This window comes from Aquarana catesbeiana, linkage group LG03 (genome assembly GCF_042186555.1).
Source record: "Aquarana catesbeiana isolate 2022-GZ linkage group LG03, ASM4218655v1, whole genome shotgun sequence".
NCBI lineage: Eukaryota > Metazoa > Chordata > Amphibia > Anura > Ranidae > Aquarana > Aquarana catesbeiana.
The window spans coordinates 48,453,355-48,478,846 of record NC_133326.1 but is presented as its reverse complement, the minus strand read 5'-3'; the positions used below and the strand labels follow the sequence as shown (position 1 = coordinate 48,478,846).

Below are 25,492 nucleotides of genomic sequence, written 5' to 3'. Positions count from 1 at the left end.
ATTAATCAATAAATAATATACATTATGAGGACTTTTAGTCATCACCAGTAATGTGGCTACTGGGAAGACTGGTGCCTCCTGTGAGGAAGGTTACATGGTTAGGACATCCTGTCAGGGAAGGGTGAAGGGGTCACCCGGTAGGACGCAGTGACTTTGAGTTGGGCAGAACACATTGGTGAGGTGAAGGGTCTGGTGTGTAATGGAGGAAACATAAACAATATACATTATGAGGACTCTATTCATCATCAGTGTGCGGTGTGTGACTAAAACGTGCTAAGTCAGTCAAGGAGTCGGCAGCGAAAGAGTCACCGCGCGTTCGCGCGCTTTATCCCCGGGGGCGCGCCCCCTCAATCAGCGCGGGTGAAAATGAATGAATGAAAAGTAGATCATGCGCGCCCCCGGTTCCCCCCTCTTGGTCCCGCCTCTTCCTAAGAGTTGCCGCTGGGCATGACGTCACCGCTGCTATAAATTGAAGCGATGCTGACGTGTGCGCCCTTGAAGCCGGGCGGCCGTACGGGGGTGAGGTGTCGGACTTGTGTGCGGTGATTATCCCGGGACTCCACCGTCTTCTTCTCCATCACAAGTTCTTAGGAAACCATGGCTGGATACCTCCGAGCTGTCACCTCCGTGTGCCGCTCCTCCGCGGCGGCCTTCGGGAAGAACCCAGGAGCCCTGAGCCCGGCCCTGTGCCAGCAGCAGAGGAACTGTAAGTGTCCCCCGGCGACCTTCCCACCCCTAGGGGCCCCGAGTGCTCCACACATCCCCCTTATTGTCCCGCTTCTCCCCAACCCCGGGGAGGTCATCTGTCATCTCCTATCATCTATCGCTTTGACCTCCAACACCGCTCCGGCACATAGTGGGGGAGGGGAGGGGGGGATGAGGGGAAGTGCGAGGGGGGGTCGGAGCTCAGCCCACAGGGGGCGGGGCTATTATTAGAGGACCACGCGCTGCCACTGAGATCCCGGAGACAGCTGCAGCATCCGCCTGTGTGCAATGTGTACCGGGAGAAGCTGGGGGCAGGCAGGGAATCCCCGCACCTTCTACTCCTCGGAGCACCCCCCATTGTACACTTCATCCAATGCATGCTATAGATTGCTCCTGTGCAGTACACAGATGAGGTACAGGGGTCCAGCAGGTTCTGCATCTTGTACAGATCTGGGTGCAATGTATGGGATCCTTTGTCCTGGATATCACCAATGACCTGCAGTGAACTTCTACTGTCCTATCAGCCAGCTGGACTGTACAAGACAGATCTGGATTTGGTGATCGTTGTAGATGTCATTTGTGTTCTATACGGTAGCCAGCTGTGTGTGTGTGTGTGTGTGTCTGGGATCTTGTCTTCTGAATCTCATAGATCTGGGTACACAGCTTGGCTTTCTGTATTCTGCATTTCATGCAAATCTGGGTGCAGGACCTCCACTAATTGCATGCAGGGGGTGCCTGCTGTTTCTGGCAGGGTACTGATCAGGGTACCTCGGATACACTTCTGACCATCTGCCAGCGAGACTGTACAGGACCCAGAGCTGGGGGCGGAGCCTGACTACCCACATTGTATACTTTGTTTAAATGCGATTGCTTCTGTGCAGTACAGCGGTGGTCATCAAATCCTGTCCTCAGGGCCCACTAAGGCCCCTTTCACAATGGGGCGGCGTCTGCATTAAAGCGCCGCCATTGTTGGCACCGCTTTAACGTTGGTATTTGGCCGCTAGTGGGGTGGTTTTACCCCCGCTAGCGGCCGAGAAAGGGTTAAAACCCACCACAAAGCGCCTCTGCAGATATAGCCGCGCTGTCCCATTGATTTCAATGGGAAGGAGCGGTGTATACACCACTCCTCCTTCCCCGCTCCGAAGATGCTGCTAGCAGGACTTTTTCCCCCCTCACCTTCCAGGACAGCTACTTGAGAGATGATCGGCTCCGCCCTCTACAGGAAACACAAGTCAGAATTTAAAAGGCCCCTCCCTTTCCTCTGACCCTCAGTTGTTTTGTGTTTCCAGACCCTCCAGGAGCAGTGACACGTTTGTTCTTTTCTTATGGTCTGGTAACTGTGGTTGGTGGACCCCCCTTCTCTGGCTTCATCCAGGACTAGTTGTGGCCAAGTCCTGGATGATGGTTTGTACCAGAAGGGTTTCCTATTTCTAGGGGTTACTTGCCTTTGTAAAATGGTGGCAGCTCCCTTCCTTTACCCAGCGCTGCTGTGTGGAACTGTGTCCTCCTAATTGCTTCATTCCGGTGTACTAAGATGGCGTCAGGAGGACTTCCAGTGATGCAACAAGATGGCGCCGGAACCAGAAGTCACATGACGCACTTCCGGACGCCGAGTTTTTATAAGGAGTATGGTGGCTTTTTTTTTTTCCCGTCCTGCTAGCGCACTGCTCCAGTGTGAAAACCCTCTTGGCTTTCACACTGGAGAGACAGCAGCGGCTGTTTCGGGTCGGTTTGCAGGCACTATTAGCGCAATAGCGCCTGCAAACCGCCCCAGTGTGAAAGGGCCCTAACAGGCCAGGTATTGCAAGATAACTGAAATACATGACAGGTGATATAATTTGCTGCTCGGTGATGTATTCTAGTCTGCATCTCCCCAAGGTAATACATAAAACCTGGCCTGTTAGTGGGCCCTGAGGACAGGGTTGACGGCCACTGCAGTACCGGGTCCAAGTTCTGCATCTCGTACAGGTCTGGGTGCAGTGTATGGGATCCTTTGTCCTGGATATCAGCAATGACATGCAGTACACTTCTACTGTCCCATCAGCCAGTTGAGCGGTACCAGACCGCAGATCTGGATATGGTGATTGTTAAGCATGCCGCATTTCTCACAGATCTGGGTATAGGACCTTTTGCAGATTTCACCAATTGCATGCAGAGGATTCTTCTCCAGTACACATGTCTGAGTGCAGGGTCCTGGGATCCCGTGTTCTGCATCTCACAGATCCGTATGCAGTACTGGGGATCCTGTTTTCTGGACACCCTTAATGCTATGGAGTACACTTCTGCCCATCTGCCAGCTGGACTGTACAGGGCACTGATTTGGGTGCAGAGCCTGAATACCCACATTGTACACTTTGTCCACTACATGCAATAGTTTTCTTCTGTGTGGTACAGATGGAGTACAAGGCCTCGGCTCCATCTCATACAGGTCTGGGTGCAGTTTATAAGGTCCTGTGTCTTGGGTATCCCTAATGGTAGGCAGTACACTTCTACTGTCCCATCATCCAGCTGGACTGTACACTATACAGGTCTGGGTGCAGGGCCATGGGATCCCGTTTTGGATTCCACCACGAGCATGCTACGGTAGATTGCTTCCGCTGGCTGTGTGCAGTGCACAGATCTGGGTGCAGAGCCTGCAACTCTCTCCATTGTAGATTTAATCAATTGCATACAATATATTGTTTCTGCTCTTCTGTGCAGGGCCCAGGGATCCTGTGTTGCAGGTGCCACCAAGGTCATGCTACAGTTGATTTCTTCTGGCTGCCTACTGTGTGCAGAAATGGATTGCTTCTGCTGTTCCTGGCAAGGCACAGATCAGGGTGTAATACCCAGCAACCTGTCTTCTGAATTTTACACAGATCTGTGTGCAGGGCCTGGAATCCTGTCATACAATCTTCACGTGACATGTAATAGATAATCTTCTGGCAAGGCACAGATCTGGGTGGAGGTCCCGGCCTCCTGTATTTTACTAATGACACGCAGAACACATTTTCTGCTTCCTATCTGCCAATGGAATGTGCATGGCCTGCAAACCTGCATTGCACATCACCAATTGCATGCAGTAGATTGCTTCTGTTCCTGGAAGGACACCGATCTGGGTCTTGGGCCTGACCTCTTGAGCTCCAGATTTTAAGAATGACCTACAGCACACTTTTCTGGCGTCCATCTGCATGTTGGACTGTAGAGGTCACAAATCTGGGTGCAGACTTCACCAATGACATAGATGGCTTCTGCTGGCTGTGGTCAGGACACTGTTCTCTGTGCAGTGCCTGGAATTCTGTGTTGCAGACTTCACAATGAAATGCAGTCGTCTGCTTCTGATTAAATACATGGGACTTTTTTTTGTTTAGAGATGGCTCCATTTATGTTTGGGAGAAGACCTCAAAGTCCTTTTGCACATTTGGATAACAAAGTACCATATGTTTGTGTAATCCCATAATAGCCTAGTGTAGTCATTGTGCCCCTTCAGTCAGCACTAGGTGAAATTCCTTCTGGCTAGTGGGGGGGGGGGGGTCTTTTGCTGTGTCCCTGTTGGGAAGATTTGCCCTCTGTCCTGGTGATCATATTGACCTGAAATTTTACAGATGTTATCGGGATATAATTATTTCAAGTGATTTATGGCATTGTGCACAGTAGTTTCCTATGTCACAGCTGTAGTTCAGACGGCTGTACATTGAGGATTGTGGGTCTTTCACACCATTCCTGCATTCTTTTCAGTGATCCATTCTGTGATTGGAGGGAGATTTACACCTGCACCTCCAATTAGAGCACCGTGTTCATCAAAGAATGCAAGCATTTTATGAATGGACAAAGAGCCAAAGTGATCCAGTGAGAACCAGAACTACCATTCTTCAGCTCCAAATGACTGCTGTTTGGATAAGAGATGAATTTTGCAGCATCCAGAGATGAGGGCGCATATTAGAGCCGACTTATTTTTACTTGGCAAATGCCCAAAAATATTTGATCACATTTCAGCTTTAGGCCTATAGCACACTTGGCTAGCTCCTGTGTGTCAAATCCTGGCATTTTGATGTCTGGGAGACATGGGTGCTGAGGCAGAATGCTGTACTGAGTGGTACTCGTGTTTAGGGCCCTGTGTTCCGGAATGTATGCCCAGAATGCACAATGTCTGCATTGGGGTGTATGGCACTCTTTGGTTGCCCCATCCAGCTGCAGCTCTTTTTCAGGCTGCTCTACACTGACGTGCACTAAAAATGCCGGGGTGGGATGCATGGGCTAAATGCCTGGTGTGAAAGGGGCCTTAAAACAGACCTTGACTCCACCCCCCCGCCCTCAACATTTTGTACCACTTTTCTCTTTTCTAGGTGACAAAGTCCCCAGCTGCTTGAAACCTCCTGGGTTACTTGTGTCGTATATTCCAGGAGGCTTTGTGGTAATCTAGTGCATGTGCATTCTTGCTACATCAGTGGGCTGGCTGAAAGACGCAGATGCCTCCCAGTTGTACAGAATTTGTATAGCGCCAACAGTTTGTGCAACACTCTACCATGTAAAAGGAGACCATACAGTTAAAATACAATAAATTACAGATGGCTAAAGAGGTTGTATACTTGGGGGGGGGGGGCTGTAAGACAAAGGCATAATGAGCTAGTGTGCATTGCATACTAGCTCATTATGTTGCCTTAGAACGAAGCTGTTGAGCGTCGCCTGCACACAGCTGAGACAGCTGACCTCTTTCCTAAAGTTACTTCCGGGTCCGCGGGCTCCAGCGCTGTGATTGGCCGGAGCTGTGATGACGTCACTCCCGCACATATGGGTGAGCCGACACTCTTGGCATGGGGCTCAGAAGGAACGGCACACGCGGGCCATTCATTCAGAGCTCATGCGCCAGTGACGTCACTGGCTGCATGTAATGTAAATATCTCCTAAATGGTACAAGTTTAGATATTTACACAACCTATAGGTAAATGTAAGCAGAGGAAGTTTATGTCCTCTTTAAGAGGCCCCTGGTCATAGGAGATTACAATTGAATAGGGTGGGGCAAGTGGTAGAAGCAGTTATAACTGAGGGATGAGTATGATGGAAGTGATGGGCGGAGGTGGGTGGGTGGAATAGACTTCCCTGAAGAGATGATTGCCTAAAGGTAGCCAGTGTAGGAGATAGCTGGACAGACTTGAGGTAAAGAGTTCCAGAGGATGGGAGAAGCTCCCAATGTAAGCAATGATGACAATGTGGGACACGGCATGCAGCAGCCTTTGGCTGATTATTATAGAAGGACAACTCTGGATTCACAGGACGTTATATTATGAGTAAAATGTTCTTACAGCTCATGACCAAATGTAGAACGGAAAATATTCCAGGCCTGTTATTGTTGGCTGCCGGCTGTCTGGCAAAGTAATGGAATTCTATGTCAGTAGATGGATGTCCCTCTATTTATTTATATGGGAGAATTCCCACAACCATGGTGTCAGGAATGACTGCAATTGTATGTATTGCAAATCTACTCATTGAATTTTCAAATGCCTTTGACACCTATTGTGCTCCACTTGTACATGATTGATATGCTGGGTGATGGTGGTTAATAAAACATTTTTTAACTGCTTGGAATTTACTTATCTTAAACATTCACTGTAGGAAATACTTGCTATAGGGCAGATGGATCTGGCTAGGCCTAGTCTGAGTGCCCTTGGAAGGGGTATTGGGAAGGTTGATTTAGAGGTCAGTTGAGTGTTTGTCGTTTACAAAGTCAATCTTAAGATCTGGAATGTGAGTTGGCTGGTGTCCAGGACAGGCGGGTGATATTGTACTATGTATTCAGTGTAAAATTTCCATTCTTTAGCTGCCATTATCAATTTTAAAATTCTAAATGCTTCTTGTAAAAAGTCCTAGTAAGGCGCATAGTAAATGTTTTATGAGCAGTCCTTGACTGAGAAAGCTTCACTGATCCCAGCATGTTCTGGTGGAGGGGTTTGAGGCCCCATACACACACTATTAGATTTTCTGCAGATTTTTGTCTTCAGATTTGCCAAAACCACATAGGAGGTCAAAACTTAAAGTGGTATTCCGCCCCCCCAAAAATTAAAAGCCAGCAGCTACACATGCTGCTGGTTTTTAACAATAGGACACTTACCTGTCCTGGAGTCCAGTGATGTCAGCACCGCAGCTGACATTTCCATCAGCTGTCGGGTGCTGCCATTGCAGGTAAGGGTACCCCGCAGTGTAGTCTTACGGCTTCACGCCGGGAACCCTACTGTACATGCACGAGGCCCCGCTCTCCTCTCCTACTGGCCTGGCAACAGGGAGCCCCGCAGTGATGTCACAGGCTGTGACCCAGACTCATGGAAGTTGGAACAGGATACCTGTCAAAGACCAGTATCCTGTCTTCCCCCTCCCCCAAAAGGTACCAATTGTGGCACCGGAGGGGGTGAGACAAATGAGCGGAAGTTCCACTTTTGGGTGGAATTCTGCTTTTAAGAGTTTCAATTTGTATGCAATCAGGCAGTCCCCTGCACTACATGGTTTTGGTCAATCTGAAGACAAAAATCTGCAGAAAATCTAATAGTGTGTATGGGGTCTTAAGCTTTCTTCTGATCTGATTGCAAATGCTATTCAGCTTTAAGCCTTTTTGGTCTTAAAGTGTTTAAGAATTGGCTTTATCCATTTAAAACTGAACTTCAGGAAGCTGACATAATATTACAGTTCTGTAATCATTAATACATCATCATTTAAAGCTGAACTTCAGTCCCACTCTGTAGAGCTCTGAACCGCTCCCTCGGCACCAGCATTATAGTACATCCACACATCCTCTTAACGACTCTTCAGCACCTCTGTGCATGTGATTTACATTGCAATCTATAAAAAGTTGTTTCCCCGATGGCTATCTTTGCATCCATAGGAAACTGCATGCTCAGATGGTGGGGGGGGGGGGGGGGGGCCTGGGCTCGCTTGGCACCTGAAGCTCTGTGGCACATCTGCACTGGGGTGGGGAGAACAAGAATTTAAAGTGATATTTAGGCCTGCTTTACACCTGTGTGTTTCTGCAAAACCGAAAACGCATTACAGTCCATTTAACATGGTTTCCTATGTGTCATGTTCACATATATGCATTTTATGGAAAGGTTTTTTTCTGGTTCCATAGACTTCAACGGATCAAAAATGTGTATTGAAAAATGCAAAATGCACCTGGAAAATGCAAACTTCAACTTGCATGGATGTGAATCAGGCTTTTTTTTTTTTTTTTTTTTTTTACATTAATAGTAAACATGTCATACTTGCGGTGTAATGGCTTTGCAGAGAGCAGCCCCCATTTCCCCTCCTCGGGGGTCCCTTGCTGGTACTCCTGGCCCCTCCCTCCTCCCAAGTGCCCCCAGAGTAGGCAGGCTTGATCCTGAGTTGCTGCTCTTCATTTATACAGAGCTTGGCACAGCCTCATCCCTCTCCATTGGCTCACTGGCTGATTGACAGCAGTGGAAGGCAGTGGCATGAGGGAGTCCCCAGAGAGCTGAGACTCTCATGCACATTGCTGGAGGAAAATCGTGGCGGGGGGGGATGGGGGGGGGGGCGGGCGGGCGGTCTGCTACTCACAGGTTTTTTTTTCCTTCATTTAGAGAATGTGCATTTATTTTTTTGTTAAAAGGTTAACTTTTTCTTATGTGCTTGATTGTTACTGTTTTTTGGCAGGAGTTACCGTACTTTACTGTTATGGATATTCAATACTAGGAGATCTAGTGCTGTGCACTGACACAACCTTTCTTGGCTTTTGGACAGATTCGTGTCATAGCACCATCAGTTCTCCATATGTTGTATACAATGGGAACACTGTTGGGGCACATCTGTGCAAAATGAGGAACCGTCTTTGTATTCAACAGTCCTCATTACCGCAGAAACCATTCCCAGAATTCAGGCAGTTGAAGTGGAATTTTGACATCATAAGTTCATACAGACAGGTGTTCCATTGCAGACAAGACTATCTCTTCTGCAATTAGATAATTACCTGCCTGTTCACAATTTACTGACCTTGGCATGCACAGCATAATATACAATCTCGCCATCTGCCAGGGAACTCCCACACATGCACAGAAGTTACATCACCCTGGCAGAGCCAGTTTACATGGCTGAAGATCCTGTACCTGGAAGAAGGCTGGGTGAAGGGGTTAATGGCTGGGGGGGGGGGGGGACATTCCATATTAGTGATGGAGAAGAGGGCAGTGTAGTTTAAAACTGTACCCTCCATAACAAAACAGTAAATCTGCAGGGGAAATGGTGAACTGTTCTATGGAACACAAAGGATTTGCAACTCTAGCAGTTTTGGAATTTATGCAATGTTGCCGTATTGCAGACATTTTTAGGATAACTGTTTCTTGCATCATGTGTCTTGGGTTTTCTACACATGGCCATGAGGCCGGTTTGTGCTGAACTCTGGTATAGCAGGTAGAGGCCATTTACCACTCAGTAAAGTGTCCAGCAGCTGCTTATTTCAGCCTGTCATGGATTTTGACAGGCTGTTGGAGGTGTGGCTGGATGCTGTGCCTCCCATGTGCCCAGAAATGCTGATAATGAAGCTGATGGGGCTGGAGTGCCTGTAGCATAACAGGAATGATTTTCCATCCTGCTTGTTCTGTGTCCAGTAAACACACAGGATGGTGATGTAGGAAGCTATAGGGGGTCAAAGGTCAGGATCAGTTTTTTGTTGGGTAGGATTTTTAAAAAGCATTTTTATCAGTGTGTTTTACATAAAATAAGAAAAGCCAAAATGCACTCTTGTTTCTGGGCTGTACTACGGGCACAACTTGCATATGTGGGATTGCTGCGAACGTTGAGGACAGGAGAATTTTATTTTGAGTTTTTTGGGCATTGAAGTAATGAGAAATGGCTAAATTAAGTTTACTATTTTGGATCCATTTTAAAAAAAATAAAAATCAGGAGATAAACAATTTACCACCAGAGCCCAATTTGTTCTGAAAAAACAAGATAAAATTCACCTGGGTATACATAGAAGCTGTTGTGGTATGTTTGGGTTTTAAGGCCCTTTCCCACGGCTCTGTAGCAACACTGTGGTTAAAAACACTCCTTCCTTATCTGAAACTGCAAAAATGCTGTTAAAACATGTTTCCTGTGTTTTTGGGTTGCCTGTACCTTTTAAAGAAATGGACATGTGACTCAAACATCCCAAAAAGAAAGGCAAGTTTTTTTGTTTTTCAAAGCAGACCGCACGTGCAACGTAGTGGTGTGTATCCCTGTAGGACTTAAAGGGGAAGCTTTTTCGTGTTTTTTTTTTTTTTTTTTTTTTTTTTTTTTTCTTTTTCTTGCAAGATAAAAACGCAGGAAAAAGTATTATTGGGAAGGGGCCCTTACACAGGTGAAATACTGAGCACTAGTCCTTTGCCCTCTGACTGTTTTTTTTTTTTTTTTTTTGCATTCTAGTCTAATGTCGAAAGTGAAGAGTAAGGCTGCTTTCCCACTGGGGTGGGCGTTGACGGTAAAACGCCGCTAGTTTTAGTGGTGCTTTAACGGCGCTATTCGGCTGCTACCAGGGGGCGGGTACCTAGTTTTGACAGGTACCCAGCTCCCACTCCTGCTTGTGTCACATAGGCGACGCCTCCCTCTCCCTGCAATCTTCTGGAACAGGTCACAGAAGATTGCTCGACCATTCAGGGAGCTGCAAGCTGTCACAGCCGGGTGCTCTCACTGATGATGCCGTGGAGGGGGAGAGAACCGAGGTTTTGGGGGGCTGGATCATGGGAAAGCCGATTAAGTCAGTAGCTACACTTTTTTTGTAATTGCTGACTTTTAATAAACAAATGAGTGGCACTCTGCTTTTAGGCTAGGTTTCCACTAGTGCGTCCCCAAAGTCGCGCGATTTTGCCGCGATTTTTTTACCGCGATTTTACCGCGACTTTTTACCGCGATTTGAAGCAATGCCTGTATCTATAGACCTCAAGTCGCATCAAAGTGGGACCAAAGTAGTGCAGGGACTACTTTGAAGTCGCTGCGACTTGAAGTCGCACAGATATGAACGGTACTCATTGGAAATCATGGGAAACAATTTGTCATGCGACTTTTCAGTCCCAAGTCGCATGAAAAGTCGCACTAGTGGAAACAGAGCCTTAGTGTGTCTTTGAAGGATTAAATACACTGCATCTTAATGTGTAGCTCTTTAAACTACAGGTCACTCTGATTAAATTGCTAACACATATTTAATGTGGCCCTCAAATGGCTAAAAACAGCTGAAATACTCCATTTACCTGACAAAATATTTCATGTGGGCCAACTATTCTTGTGACCTGGTCAGCCACGTTTAATCTATTGTATTCTAGTTAGTATTACTGGTTCCTGAGTCTGCTTACTGGAGAGTGTGGATGATGCAGACGAGCAGAAAGGGAGAACCTGGGAAGGTGTTTGCTGAACCAGGAATTTAAATTGCTTAATCAATACCTGTCGTCTCTCTGAATGGTGAAAGTGAGAAATGTGGAGTTGATTCCTTTGGCAAGTATACTTGCATGCAGTTCAACTGTATTTATCTGTGTGCCTGGTGTTGCTGTAACCCTTTGCTGCCACCATCCTATCCTATACTTCAACAGAAGGATTTACACTCAAAGCTACTACAGCAGCTGGGAATTCATGTAAATTTCACAAGCTGTTGGCTTTCAGATGGAAGTGTTTGGCTTATTCCCACCGACTCTCCAAATGAGTGCCTCTCTAGGGCTCTGCTATCCCACCTCTGACCCTGTGGGGCACAACAAGGATGGGTCTTTGGGTGGAGAAGAGGGGGGGGGGGGGGGGGAAGCTGCCCCATTTCTGGGTCTGGTGGAGAGCTGCTTCTAGATGCCTACCAGCTTCACTGCACTTTACTGCAAACCCCACTTTGATGGAGCCTGGGACTTGTGCAGCATACCACCTGTCACTCAAACATCTATTTCTGGAAAATCTAACTCTGCACAACCTCATCTGTATCTTACCATAATTTGTGTTCATACATTTCAATAAAGCTAACGTTTGTGAACTTGCACAAATAGGTCACATACAATTTACTTCCAACATTTTATTACCCGGGGTCTCTGCTTTCTGAGTACACTGGTGGTTGAGTTAATATTTGGGTTTAAAAGGATTGCAAAAACTGCTCTGGTCATGAAACATAGAGATTGTGAAGTCTCGTTTGTTTGCCTATAAAAAAAATAACAAACATGTTATACTTACCTGCTCTCTTGCAGTGGGTTTGCACAGAGCAACCCACATCCTCTTCTCGGGTCCCTCTGTCTCTCCTGGCCTCTCCCTCCTGTTCAGTGCCACCACAGCAAGCAGCTTGCTATGGGGGTAGCCAAGCCACAGCTCTGTGTCCATTCAGACACGGAGCTCTGACCCGGCCACTCTCTCCCCCTGATTGGTTAGCTGACTTTGACAGTGGCGGCAGCCAATGGAAGAGAGAATCTGGGACGGCTGAGGCACTCATGGATGTCGCTGGACTAATGGACCTCAGGTAAGTATTAGGGGGAGTGAGGGGGGTGGCTGCACATAGGCTTTTTATCATAATGCTTAGAATAAACCTGCCTTTACAACCCCTTTAAAGCAGAACTATAGGAAATTTTGTATAGAGCAAGGGGGAGGGTCTTTTTTTGCCATCTGTGTCCCATTGGGGAGATTTCCTCTTCACTTCCTGTCCCATAGCCAAAACAGGAAGTGAGGGGGAAATCCTTGCAAATTAGGGGAATCCCTTAGGGACCTCAGGTTACAAACTAGTGTCCCCATTGGAAGATTTCTTCTTTTCTGGGGACAACCCAAAATTTCTAATTTTCTTTCAATGATGGTAAACAGGGCGCACAGACAGCAATAAAAAAACCTGACAGGTGTTCTAATCCCTCCACTCCATCAAAACTAAATGTTGCCTTTAGGTATACTTTAATGACTTCAGGTATAAAAATTCTACATAAGAAGAAATGAGCAGAATCTGTGCTGCACTTGTCAGTTCAAGAATGGCTGCTGTGTAAGGCTCCGCCTGGGGGGGGTACACCTATGCACATTGTCTAGGTGAGACTTGCAGTGCTGCTCTGTGACACAAAGCGCATTATGTCCATTTAGAAGACTGGGAGGGGGCTGGGTAGCACAAGATGACATGGTGAAGGTCCACTTTAAATTGCTTCTATAACATTTTTAAGAGGCTTTTTTTTTTTTTTTTTTTTTCCTAGATGTGTAGGATTCTTTTTATGCTGGTCAGCTACAATATAAAAACCTTTATGGTTACTTGCTACAGCCCAGTATGGAACATTCCATAATTGTCGTATCCCGATATGTGTAAGATGGTTATGGGAAATCTCGTACAACTGAAATCCTGTTCATTGTGATGAAAACTGTGCTGTAATGGATACAAATACATTCTTGCCATGTTTGGTTTTGGCCTAATAAACAATCTAACGAAAGTTTGTTCTCTATTTACAGATGCCGACAAACGTATCAAGGTGGCAAACCCAGTGGTGGAAATGGACGGGGATGAGATGACCCGTATCATCTGGGAGTTTATCAAGGAGAAGGTAAACATTTGGCTTTGTACAATTAAGAGGTGATGTGAAATATGGACATACTCTCTTCACACAAGGAAGAGTGTGAACGGACATTTTGCATGTCTCTAGCAACAAAGCCTGCCTGCTCAGTCTTAAGGTGATGGGGTCCTGAGTTAAAGGAAGAGACAATAAACCACCTGTGAGGGTAGACATGAACTTTATGCAGCAGAAGCAATAAATGTTACAATATCTGTACCCCAATTCCTTTCCAGTCAAATTGAACTCCTGAATGTGGGTTATTTTTTGGCTTGGAGAAATGTGCTCAATATTCTGCTTTATACATATTCTTAAATGAAATTTGCAGAGGATCCTGTTAGTGCTTTTTCCTCTTACCTCTAAGTGGACTCCAGTTTGAGGTAGAGCTAAGCATATAGACACTGGACTCTTTGGGATACAAATTGGCTGGTGAGTCACCTATTGGAGGCCATCCAGAACTTGGATCTTGTACTAGAGTTGACCTTGGTCAGCCTCTAAACTTTTTGAGCCATTAAATTGAATGAACTGCCCTCGCTAACTTTTTCTACTTTAATTCACAAAGTTAATTTTTTTTGCAGTTGATTTTGTCCAATGTTGATGTTGAACTGAAATACTATGATCTTGGGCTTCCATACCGTGACCAAACAGATGACCAGGTCACCATTGACTCTGCTCTCGCCACCCTGAAGTACAACGTTGCTGTGAAATGCGCCACAATCACTCCTGATGAGGCTCGAGTTGAAGGTAAGATCTTCATACAAGAACCGTATTCATCTTACTCTAGGATTGAGCACCGAGCAGCATATCTCATTTTTTTTTTAGTTTTATTTAAAAATGTGAGAATGAAATGGAAGACAGGCTGGAGCTATATTTCAAGTGGAACAAAAATCCTTTGAAACTTGTAGTTTTGCAAGTCTAGATCACTGCAAGTATTTTCCTCCTTCAGCCCCGGAAGGATTTGCCCCCTTCCTGACCAGGCTTTTTTTGCGATATGGCACTGTCGTTTTAACTGACGCTGTACCCAAATTGATGTCCCCCTTTTTTTTTTTTTCCCCACAAATAGCTTTCTTTTGGTGTTATTTGATCACCTCCTGCAGTTATTTTTTGCACTATAAACAAAAGGGTGACCATTTCAAAACTTTTTTTTTTTTTTTACTTTCTGCTATACATATCCAAAAAAATAATGTAAATCAAATTTATTCATCAGTTTAGCCAATATGTATTCTGTAAATTCATATTTTTGGTAAAGAAAATACCAATAAGCATATATTCACTGGTCTGCACAAAGTTTTAGCATCTACAAAGTAGGGGACAGATTTAGGGACTTTTAATTTTTTTATTTTTACTGATAATGGGGGCGATCTGCAATTTTTAGCTGGACTGCGATATTGTGGCAGACAAATCTGACCCTAAGTGACACTTTTTGGGGACCAGTGTCCCCAAAAATCAGTGCTAAAAAAATGCACTGCTTACTGTATAAATGAGACAGGGAAGGGGTTAACACTAGGGGGTGATCACAGGTTAACTGTGGGCTGGGACAACAGATTGCTGTTCCTAGGAACAGCAGATCTCCAGATTGTCCCCTGTCAGAATGGGGATCCGCCTTGTTTACATCCAATGCCTATAGAAAAGCGCTGTGAGATCTGGAAGAAGTAGAGTGGATAGCAACATCTGACAGGAGATTGGTGCTCTAAGGCTGGGTTCACACTGGCATTAAAAGCAGATGTTTGAGAGGCGTTAAATGTCCCCCCCAACACCTAGCACAAGATACAATGGACAGCACACAGTGCTGTTCACATTATCAAAACATGAAGTGTTGGCTTTGCTTCAAAATTGAAGCCTCATGTCAAGTCAGGAGGTGTTTGAAGCCTTTCAATGCCTCCCATTCGCGTCTGTGGTAACGCTCAGCAAACACTCTGACACATCAACACCTGTTTTAGGAGGCGTTTTCATTAGTAGAACGCCTCATACTAAAGCCCATTAATTCCAGTCTGATGCCCATACTAACGCTATAGGAGCATTTGTTAGGCGATAGAAATTTAGTTAAGTGTGAACGAGCCATAACTGGTCACCAATGGAGGGGTGAAATCCTGACAAGTGAAGATCACCACACACTTTATAACCTGATTGTATGATCTTTAGATTTACCAACTGTGTAATGCAGGGGCCTATCTGATTGGAAAGGTCAGGTAGGTCCTCACATTACATAGTTTTGATAAAAAAAAGAGATTGGCGCTGGTCAGTTTGTAATATGTATGGTGACATTAAATGGGAGCTGCAGTCCTTTTTTCTAAAACAAGTCAGCCGCTACAAAACCTATAGTGAATGGTCCTGCAGTCTTCTGGGACCTGTGATGTGTCCCAGAAGACTGCAGGGGGGGGTGGGGTGGATGACAACCTCTACTTGGACTGCCTAAAATGATCTGGGTGGAAGCACCCCCCCAGTGCCATTTGTTAGAGGAATATTAGGACGACTCAAAGTGGCGTTCCCCTTTTGGGTGAGGCTCTGCTTTAAATGTGCAAGCATGCTGTAAATCGTGAGCATTATGGTGAGGGAAACCTTAATCAGATTAGTCATTGTCCCTTTGTCTCCTTGCTTCCCACTGATTAGATACCGCTAAAGTGGTGGTTAAACCACTGCCAATGGACCACAGACCAAAATGACAATGGAAGCATGAAGGTTGTCGTGCTGACCCATGAATATTTTGGTTCACGGACATGATCTGTGTCCAGAAAAGTGACTCAAGTATTGAAGCCCCTGGGTCAGCATAACTGGCAGGTTGATCCTGTCTATGACCAGATGATGCAGCAGACAATCTATGATATTTACAAAACCTTTTTAGGCCTCATGTACACTGCAGGTGCTAAACTGAAGTTTATGAACAGTTGGGAGTTCTTCAGCTGCCCCTGAACTCTCCTCTGTGTACCTGTACTCCATCATTTTATAGCAGTTTAGAGGCAGTTCAGGTTTACAGGCTTTTTTTTTTTTTTTTGAAAAGCAGAAAAATGTAGTTTACCGGCATGTCAAATGCTTGTAACTGCGATAAACCATCTTTATGAGCGTTTAAGCTTTTTTTTTAAAGGGGAAAACTTTTCTGATCCTTTAACACAGGGGTCTTCAAACTATGGCCCTCCAGTTGTTCAGGAACTACAATTCCCACCATGCCTAGTCATGTCTGTGAATGTCAGTTTTACAATGTCTCATGGAATGTGTAGTTCCGCAACAGCTAGAGGTCTGTAGTTGAGGATCCCTGCTTTAACATAAAATGTTGAACACAAATTTCAACATGTGCTGTTGCCTGCATCAATGGAGGAGTCCAGTAGTGTTGAGCTCTGGTCCCCTCACAATTTTCTACATCTCAACAGGAGCAACATCAGGAGCATTTCCTCCACACATGTTCATGTTGGAGCCATAGTGAAAACAAAAAAAAAAAACAAATTTATAAGCATTCTGCTCTCTGCAGTTGCTCTTCTTCTCTCACAGAATGGCTGAAATATTTAATGCATGTTTTTCATGCATTGTGGGCATTTGGGAGGGTCTCCTGAGGTCTTTAAAAATGCTTCTAACCTCAAATGCTCATAACTGCTACTAAACTCGCATAAACTGATGTTTTTCACTGTTGGTTTCCAGCTGTCACGTTTTCAAGGGTTCAGAAGGTTTTCAATTGCCCTGTGTACATGAGACCTTAGAATGTCCTTCATCCATTAAAGCGGAGTTCCACACAAAAATGGAACTTCCGCTTTTCGGACCCCCCCCCCCCCCCCCCCCCCCCCCCCGGTGTCACATTTGGCACCTTTCAGGGGGAGGGGGGTGCAGATACCTGTCTAAGACAGGTATTTGCACCCACTTCCGGCATAGACTCCCATGGGAGTCTATGCCTCTTCCTGTCCCGACCGCGCTGTCTGCTGGGAACACACAGCTCCCAGGAGAGAGCGGGGACCACTAGGGACGCGCAGCGCGACCCGCGCATGCGCAGTAGGGAACCGGGAAGTGAAGCCGCAACGCTTCACTTCCTGATTCCCTCACCTAGGATGGCGGCGGCAGCTGCCGAGAACCGAGCGGGTTCTCGGCGTCCCCTGCCGACATCGCTGGACCCCGGGACAGGTAAGTGGCCATGTATTAAAAGTCAGCAGCTGCAGTATTTGTAGCTGCTGGCTTTTAATATATTTTTTTTTTTTTTTTTTGGCAGTGTGGGTGAACCCCCGCTTTAATGCAAACTCACTAGGAAAATGGCATGTTGCCCATCCTAATTTTTTCAGATTGTAAAAAGGTTATCCTTTGAACTACAAAGAACAGCGATGGCCAATATACGTAGTTATAACTATCAGTAGGTGTAATTGGGGATGAGCTTTGATTCAGTCTGAACTTTCTGTGTTCAGACTGAACCCCTTTTTTATGGTGCTGTAAATATCTGACTGTCTATCCTGATGCCAGAAAGTATATTGAACTAGTTTGAGACTGAACCTCTGCCATCTTGTGGCCAGGTAGAGTCAGTGTGTAGATAGATTTATTTAGTGTGTATTATAATACATTTCCCCAACACCCCCCCCCCCCCCCCAAGTGCAGACAACACTTTGCAAAGAACAACCTACAATTTAAGTTCTACATTTAGGCTGCCTAGTTTAAGAGGGTGTTGGATATTCGTGTTTCATCTGTCTTCAGAAATGACCGAAGACAGTCTGTATGCTACTCGGAGGCCTAACTGCTTCCTATAATTTGACAATAAGTGTGCTATGCCTAAACATGGTACAAATTGACACCATCCCATCTCCTCTACCAGATTCCTATGCCTAACCTTTGTATCTGTGCTTAAAGCATGAACCACAAAAACAGATTCTGAACTAGAAGTAGGGCCAAAGCCATTTGGTCCCACTTCTCCCTTAGCGCTCCCCAATCGGACATGGTGGGGGAAAAAAACTGGTTCAGTTTAAACTCTTCCCTACTTGGATCTAGATACTTGGCACATGAAAACAAATCCCCTATTTTGTTTAGACTAATTTAGCTGACAATCCTTTTTGTCTTAGAATTCAAGCTGAAGAAGATGTGGAAGAGCCCCAATGGAACAATCAGAAATATCCTGGGTGGAACAGTCTTCCGTGAGCCAATCATCTGCAAGAACATTCCACGCTTGGTTCCTGGGTGGACACAGGCCATCACCATTGGCAGACATGCATTTGGTGACCAGGTAGGCTCATGTCTAATGGTCTTTTTACAGTCATTTGTTGCTCATTTTCTTTACTTAACAGACTTTTTTGTTTTATAGTACAAAGCTACAGACTTTGTTGTTGACAAAGCTGGAACATTCAAGATGGTGTTCACCCCAGCTGATGGTACAGCTGCTAAGGAATGGGAAGTGTTTAAATTCCCTGCCGGAGGTGTTGGCATGGGAATGTACAACACAGATGAGGTAAAGATGATTATTTCATATGGACTCTTTGCTTGGGAATGAGTCTTGTTAAATGCCTGGCCTTTTTTAAAAGCTCATCGTGCAGGAGGCATTATACAGGCCTTCCTGTCTTGTGATTGCTGTAGTTTTTGGTAGGTGATCAGGGGCCTGTCCAAGATCATGATAGACTGTACACTTTTGGCAGCTCAGCATTTATGCCCACCACTGTGCTGCCATATATGCTATGGTTAGTGTTGAGGGGTCAACTAGGCCCGATTAGGCAATAGGAACTGGCAAGAAAGCTAATATTGTAATTGGTTTGCTTTTCTAACTGGAAAATACGTAGTTTTAAACAAAATTATCTGTTGCCGCCTGCATTAACATGTGTAGTGGCCAAAAGGGTGGGCTTTAATGCTGCACATATGTGTCACTTGACAGCCAATGTTTTTGCTGTGAATCTACTCTTCCAGCACAGAAGACAAGCGTGATAAAGACAGCAATGATTGGTAGCCAATCAGTGGTCACTGGCTGATCCATACTGCCCCTGAGCATTCAGAACATTTTAAAGGGATGACGGGCAGGAAGGGGTTGATGTATTGTAGTAACTGGGGATGAACACAAGTCTGTATGATGACATGTAGAAATTTTTTTTTTCTTTTTCTTTCTAGTCCATTTCTGGCTTTGCACATAGCTGCTTCCAGTATGCTATTCAAAAGAAATGGCCTCTGTACATGAGTACAAAGAACACCATCTTGAAGGCTTATGATGGCAGGTTCAAGGACATCTTCCAGGAAATCTTTGAGAAGTAAGTTTTGAATTGCTGCTTTATGGAAGACACCTCTGTACAAAGAATGCGTTTTATGCTTGTTTAGAGTTTCCAGTTTGGGTTTTTTTTTTATTGTAGACTTGGTGTGCCCCCCCCCCCTGTTCAGAATGTTGGCATTGATTTCGATTTTCAGGGTTCCTAATTATGCTACCACTCAGTATGTAGTGCAAGGGTCTACATGGCTGGATTTATATCTTGGTGGCTGTTAATTTTGGTAGCATACAACCAAAATTCTAGAGTCAGCTTAGCAGTACATCAGTATCCATAACCTTGGACAGAAGTGATGCGCTGAATGTAGATTGGTATGAATGCATAACCCTTGAATTGCTAGGGGCCTGTAACCCATAGTAGGGGAAGCAGAGCCAGCAAATGGTGTGCAGGATGCGCAACACATCCCTTAATAAATAGTGATGTCAAAGGGGGGGGGGAGAGCTAGAAATGAGCCCTGCACTCCCAATATGTTTAATTGTCAAGGGGAGGAGGTGGTAGTGTTTAAGTAGAATTGGTGATTTAGGAGAAAATTGGCTTTGTATGCTGTAGCAGATTTAATTCACTACTTCTATACTTTGGAAATATGCTACTAGGAATATAGTGCCATTTTGGTAGTTTTTAGAATTGGTAATTTTTGCCTATTCTACACACCAGTCACTTTTTAAATGTACTGCATGTCTTGTATGTACATACTGCTGAGCCACTCTGCTCATACAAAGCCACTTAAAGTAGTCACAATTATAGAATAACTAGTTTGGGCATGGGTTTTAAGTAGTTAAAAGGCAAAACTTCATTTTGGATAGATTAAGGAAGAGTTATAACTCCTGTTGGGATTTTTGCCAACTGTGTCCCATTGGGGGAGATTTCACCTTGTCCAAAACAAAGGGAGAAGCTCTGGTTGTCCCCATTTGAAGATATCCTCTCTATTACTGTTCTAGGGGAAAACCCAAAACTTGGGATTTTTTCACTTTGGTCATAAAGGTAAACAGGACAGGTGAATTTCTCTTGTGGGGACACTGCCAAAAAAGGTTGACAGGTGTTCTAATCCCTCTCCACTCTTTGCCTTTAGTTTAACCATTTGCTGACTACACTATAGCTGAATGACAGCTACAGAGCGGCCGGCTAGTTCTGGGAGGCCGTCATGATGGCCTCCCATGCTTGCGCTTCTTGGGGTGCGCGACCGGAAGTGTCTGGCTGGGTGCTCGGGACCCAGCGCATCACAGATCAGGCTAATGGGCCAATCATAGCGACCCTTTACCACTTGATTGCTCTGTCCAATGACCGAGCAATCACCTGTCAACGAACCGGCACCATGACTGGTTGAGCTCTTGCTGCTACAGGGGTTCTCTCTCCTCACACACTGTATTGGTGTCTGGAGAGGAGAGAAATGCTGCAGCAGGAGCTGGCACGATCCTGTGCCAGTCTGTGCCGTATGACTTGTTCAAAAGACTCATACCTCATAGAATATACGTTGGGGGTCTTTGCTTTCCTAAATGGGGTCATTTTGTGGGCGTTTCCATTGTCCCGGTGCCCCAGGGCCTTCAAAAGTGTAATAGTCAAGAAATTGTGTAATTTATGCTCCTCGAACACCTGAAGGTGCTACTTCAATGTTGGGCCTCTGTATGGGGCCAGTGTGTCTCACACGTGGTATCTCCATACCAGAATGTGTTTTGGGGTGTAATAAGCAGTGTTGCATGACTAATTGTCATTGAGCATTAAAAGCTGAAAATTCACCTGGTTAGGAAGAGGGTTTAAGTGCCCAGTGGTTAAGTGAACTTTTATTTTAAATCCAAAGCACTGGAATGTGTACAATATAAAATCGTCATAATTGGAGATTTATTTCCTTCCAGGCACTACAAACCAGACTTTGATAGGGTGAAGATCTGGTACGAACACAGGCTCATTGATGACATGGTAGCACAGGTTCTCAAATCCTCTGGTGGCTTTGTGTGGGCGTGCAAGAACTATGATGGGGATGTCCAGTCTGATATTCTTGCTCAAGGTAGGTTTTGTGAAAGTATAATGCCACATATGGTGCAAATCGAGTAGATAATCCTAAAGTGTGTGTATATTATAGATTTATTATTTTTCTCTCACATCAAACAACTCTGATGTACTTCATAGCATGTCAATCCACCATCTAAATTCTAGAGGGACCGCCAATACAAAAAATTTGTATCAACACCAACCTCCACCAAAACCTCACTTGCAAACAAAATTGTTCCCTTTTTGGTTTTTTTAGGATTTGGTTCCCTTGGATTAATGACTTCTGTCCTAGTGTGCCCTGATGGAAAAACTATTGAAGCTGAGGCAGCCCATGGAACAGTAACTCGCCATTACAGGGAACATCAGAAGGTAATGGTTTTAGACTAAATGAGAATTAAAACTCATGGAACTGGAGAAACTACTCAGTCTTTATAGTGAGTAGACAGAATACACTATGTAGGGGGTGCATGGTGGTGGAGTCTTGACACTTTCTGGCCAATGGCTATAATTGGCTTTTGGGCTGTCAAGTATGTTTAAGGTTTGCTTTAGCAGTTGATGGAATATAAGGCGTTTTGTCTTATAGTGCATTTATAGGTGCTGATCTGTTCATCAAATGCCTTCTAAATTGTCTTCACTAGACCTCATCCTATTGCACTATACCAATTGGATGACTTCATGTCAGAAAAAAGGAAGATGTGTTCTATGCAGATCAGTGATTTGACCCATAGTCAGTGCATGGAAAAACTGCAATGTTGTCATTGAATAACATAGTCTTGATAATAGGTTCTACTTAACATTGCTTCTGCTTTCTCATTGTAAAGGGTCGTCCCACAAGCACAAATCCAATTGCCAGCATCTTTGCATGGACACGAGGCCTGGAGCACAGAGGAAAACTTGATGGCAACCAGGACCTTATTGAGTAAGCTTTCTCCATAAACACCTTATGATCCAGAATGACTTTAACTTTCAGCTGTGGCTCTTCTGACTCAGCAATAAGGCTTTTTTTTTTTTCTCCTGGCGAGAAGTGGCTGTATTACACATGTGTGTAGGCGCATCAAGTGTTGAGTGTCAAGTGTTTTTCTGCCCTCTTATGCACTGCTGGTGCATACATTTTTTTTTTTTTTTTTTTTTTTTTCCCCTGCAAACTCCTCTAATCTGCCGTTATCTTGTGTGCATAGATGCATAAGCCAATACTGACTTGTATACACCTGTAAATGAGACATTTTTAAGCTATGGGGCATGAGGCCTAGCTCGTGATGCATTAAGGTGGGTGGAAACTAGCATATATTTTGGGGGATATTGTCAGAATATAAAGCAGGGCTCCACCCGAAAGGGTAAATTCTGCTTTAAGGCCTTCTCCCTGGCTCCCGTTTATGAAACTGAGCTTTTGGGGAGAAGGGAGGTGGGTACTCTATTTTGAGAGGTACCCATTCCCACTTCTAATCCGGTCACCTTAGGTGATTGAGGAGAATTTCTGCTTCCAAAGTCTTTTGGGACACATGACAGGTCCCAGAAGATTTTGGGACCAGTCAAGAGTGCAGCTCGCGCATGGGCAGTGGGCACTTGGCTGTGAAGCTGCAAGCTGTCACAGCTGGGTGCTTATAGTGAAGATGCTGGCACTGCCGTGTGAGGACACAGGGTGAAAATGGCTGGGGTGAGTGCACTGCTGGATCCTGGGACAGGTAAGTGACTTAAGTCAGCAGCTACACTTTTTGTAGCTGCTGACTTTTAATAAAGTCAAAAATGACAAACTCTGCTCTAACTTGCTTTACAGAAGAAAGGTAAAATGTGTTGGTATACACGCTGAACAAATTTGAATTTTTTTTTTTTTTTTTTTCTGCAAGGCAAAGTTATTATATGCTAGTAGTTTAATTAGCACATTATGTGAAACTTGCCTTTAAAACTAAGCCCTCCAGTGGTGCGCTGACAAGGCTGCTATCTTCACCCAGTCTTCCTGCCGGGTTGGTGGGCTCCAGGCCTTTAGATGAGATGATGTGGGAGCCACTGTTCACAGCACAGGTATATGCTGTTCCTTCAGAACCCATGGGCCAGTGACATCACCAGTGACTTCACAAGTAAATATCTCCTGAACGGTGAATTTACTGTACCTAAAGGCAAGCCTATAATAAGGCTTACCTATAGGTAAAAATCAACCAAGGGAGTTTACTCCTTCTTTAATGGCTTTCACTTTGACCTGTCCATATCTACGGTATGTTTGCTCACTAATAAAATGTTTGCAGAACTACACTTGCATTAAACTATGCATGTCTTTTCAGCTTCTCTTTGAAATTGGAGAAGGTTTGTGTGGAGACGGTTGAGAGTGGTGTAATGACAAAGGATTTGGCTGGATGCATCCATGGAGGTTTCAGCAAGTAGGTACCAGTTAATGCGATGGTTTTTGCAGCATTTGCCAATTAATGCAGATTTTAACAATGGTGTTTCTCTCATTCCAGTGTCAGATTGAATGAACATTATGTAAATACAACAGACTTCTTGGACGCCATTAAGAACAACCTTGACAAAGCCCTGGGGAAGAAATGAATTGCGCACTAGTTCAACTGCCAGGCAGTTCTTACCTCATTTTTAACCGTTCAATATAGGAAGCCACCTCTGTGTGGCTGGAACAAACTTTTTAACCCTTCTAATGCTGGTTTTACACTTGAACACCATGCACAACTGCAGAGTGGAGGCAGAACAGTTGTCACTTGTAGAATGCTGGACTTGGTTTACTGCACCTTATGTTTCATCATACCCTGATGGTGCTATTTGTAGCAAATAAACCTCCACAAAGTTCTCCTTGTAATTCTGAGACCTGTGTTGTCTTTAAAAGTATGTGATGAAGGCTCCCAACACCTGGAGTCATAAAGCAATAATCGGAATGTGGCAGTACTCATTTGTGCTTACTGAAGAGTGACAACCCTTGTTGAGGGGGGGGGATGCAGATTCACCTGGCACTCTTAAAACTGAAAACTGCATTTAAGGGATTTGTATAGCAGCGGTTCTTCTACGTACTGCACATTCACATCAGTTGAAAGGGGCACTCAGCAGTTCTGATCCATGTTGGGCACCAGAAAACATGTAAATGGCCGCACACTTTGTGGGTCATGGACAGCCTGAATGCTAGTGGTAGTGATTTTGAGCTCATGGGCATATTGTGGCACACAACCTAATATATATTCTGTGCCCAGGAGCCCTGGGTTTTGTGTACAATTGCCTGTACAAATGAATTACAAGATGCAGGTATATGCAACGCCAAGCTTAAACATGTATAAAGAGTCAGGCTTTGAGATGCTTGTGCCTGTTTGTACAGCTGGCTGTCCACAACACAAAGGCACCCAGGCAGTAATTTAAGTTTTAAGCCCCAATACACCTGTGTGCATGGGCTGCTAAGGTTTCCTCCTGCCAAGTTAATCCGTGTAACCTGTTCCAGCTCTTGCATCCTCTCCCTCTGATCATCCTCACTCCTGTAACAGCAGGCTGGATCTTCTCCCCACACATGCCACAATTTAAAAACCGTGTGACCGTACAACTCCACCCCACACAGCCACATTTCATTCAGAGTTCTGTGAATGAAGTACAAGTACTGCACAGCTTGTAGTTCTCAAACTGTGAGGGTGCTGGTGAGCACTCTTGTAGTTCATTGATTCTTCCTGCAATTCAATAAATGCCTGCCCATATCAGAGGTACAGGCAGACTGCAGGATCCTATCATTGTACCTGCAATCTGATTGCGGGTACTTCTTTACAGGCTCCAGTGTAAAGAATGTCCTTATTGCCTACAGAAACGTGTGGTTTTTTTTTGTTTTTTTTGTCAAGTAACGGTTTTCAAAGCACAATACAGACTAACTATATCTTTTTATAATTGTGAAGGACCTGATGTGCAGCACTAATAGGTGGCACTGACTGATGTGCACTGATTTGTGGTAATGATGGGTGGCACTGATATGTGGCACTGATTTGCAGCACTGATAGGTGGCACTTATGGGCAATGATAGGTCAAACTGGTAGGCAGTGGCGCTGAAATGCAGCACTGATAATTGTTGGCAGCCTGGCATGATAAAATTAAATCGATTTTTAGAGCAGGGGTCTCAAACTGGCGGCCCTCCAGCTG

The 25,492-nt window shown here is 44.9% G+C and overlaps 1 protein-coding gene across 1 annotated transcript; it reads left to right on the top strand.

Moving 5' to 3' along the window:
* Positions 1–457: 457 nt before the first annotated feature.
* IDH2 (isocitrate dehydrogenase (NADP(+)) 2) lies at positions 458–24,185 on the top strand. The gene is made up of 11 exons (XM_073618486.1): positions 458–706; positions 13,096–13,187; positions 13,772–13,937; positions 18,218–18,378; positions 18,457–18,600; positions 19,248–19,384; positions 21,247–21,398; positions 21,639–21,751; positions 22,204–22,301; positions 23,659–23,754; positions 23,836–24,185. Exons 1-11 carry the CDS (start codon positions 598–600, stop codon positions 23,921–23,923), a joined length of 1,356 nt encoding a protein of 451 aa, XP_073474587.1. The 5' UTR covers positions 458–597; the 3' UTR covers positions 23,924–24,185.
* Positions 24,186–25,492: the final 1,307 nt, after the last annotated feature.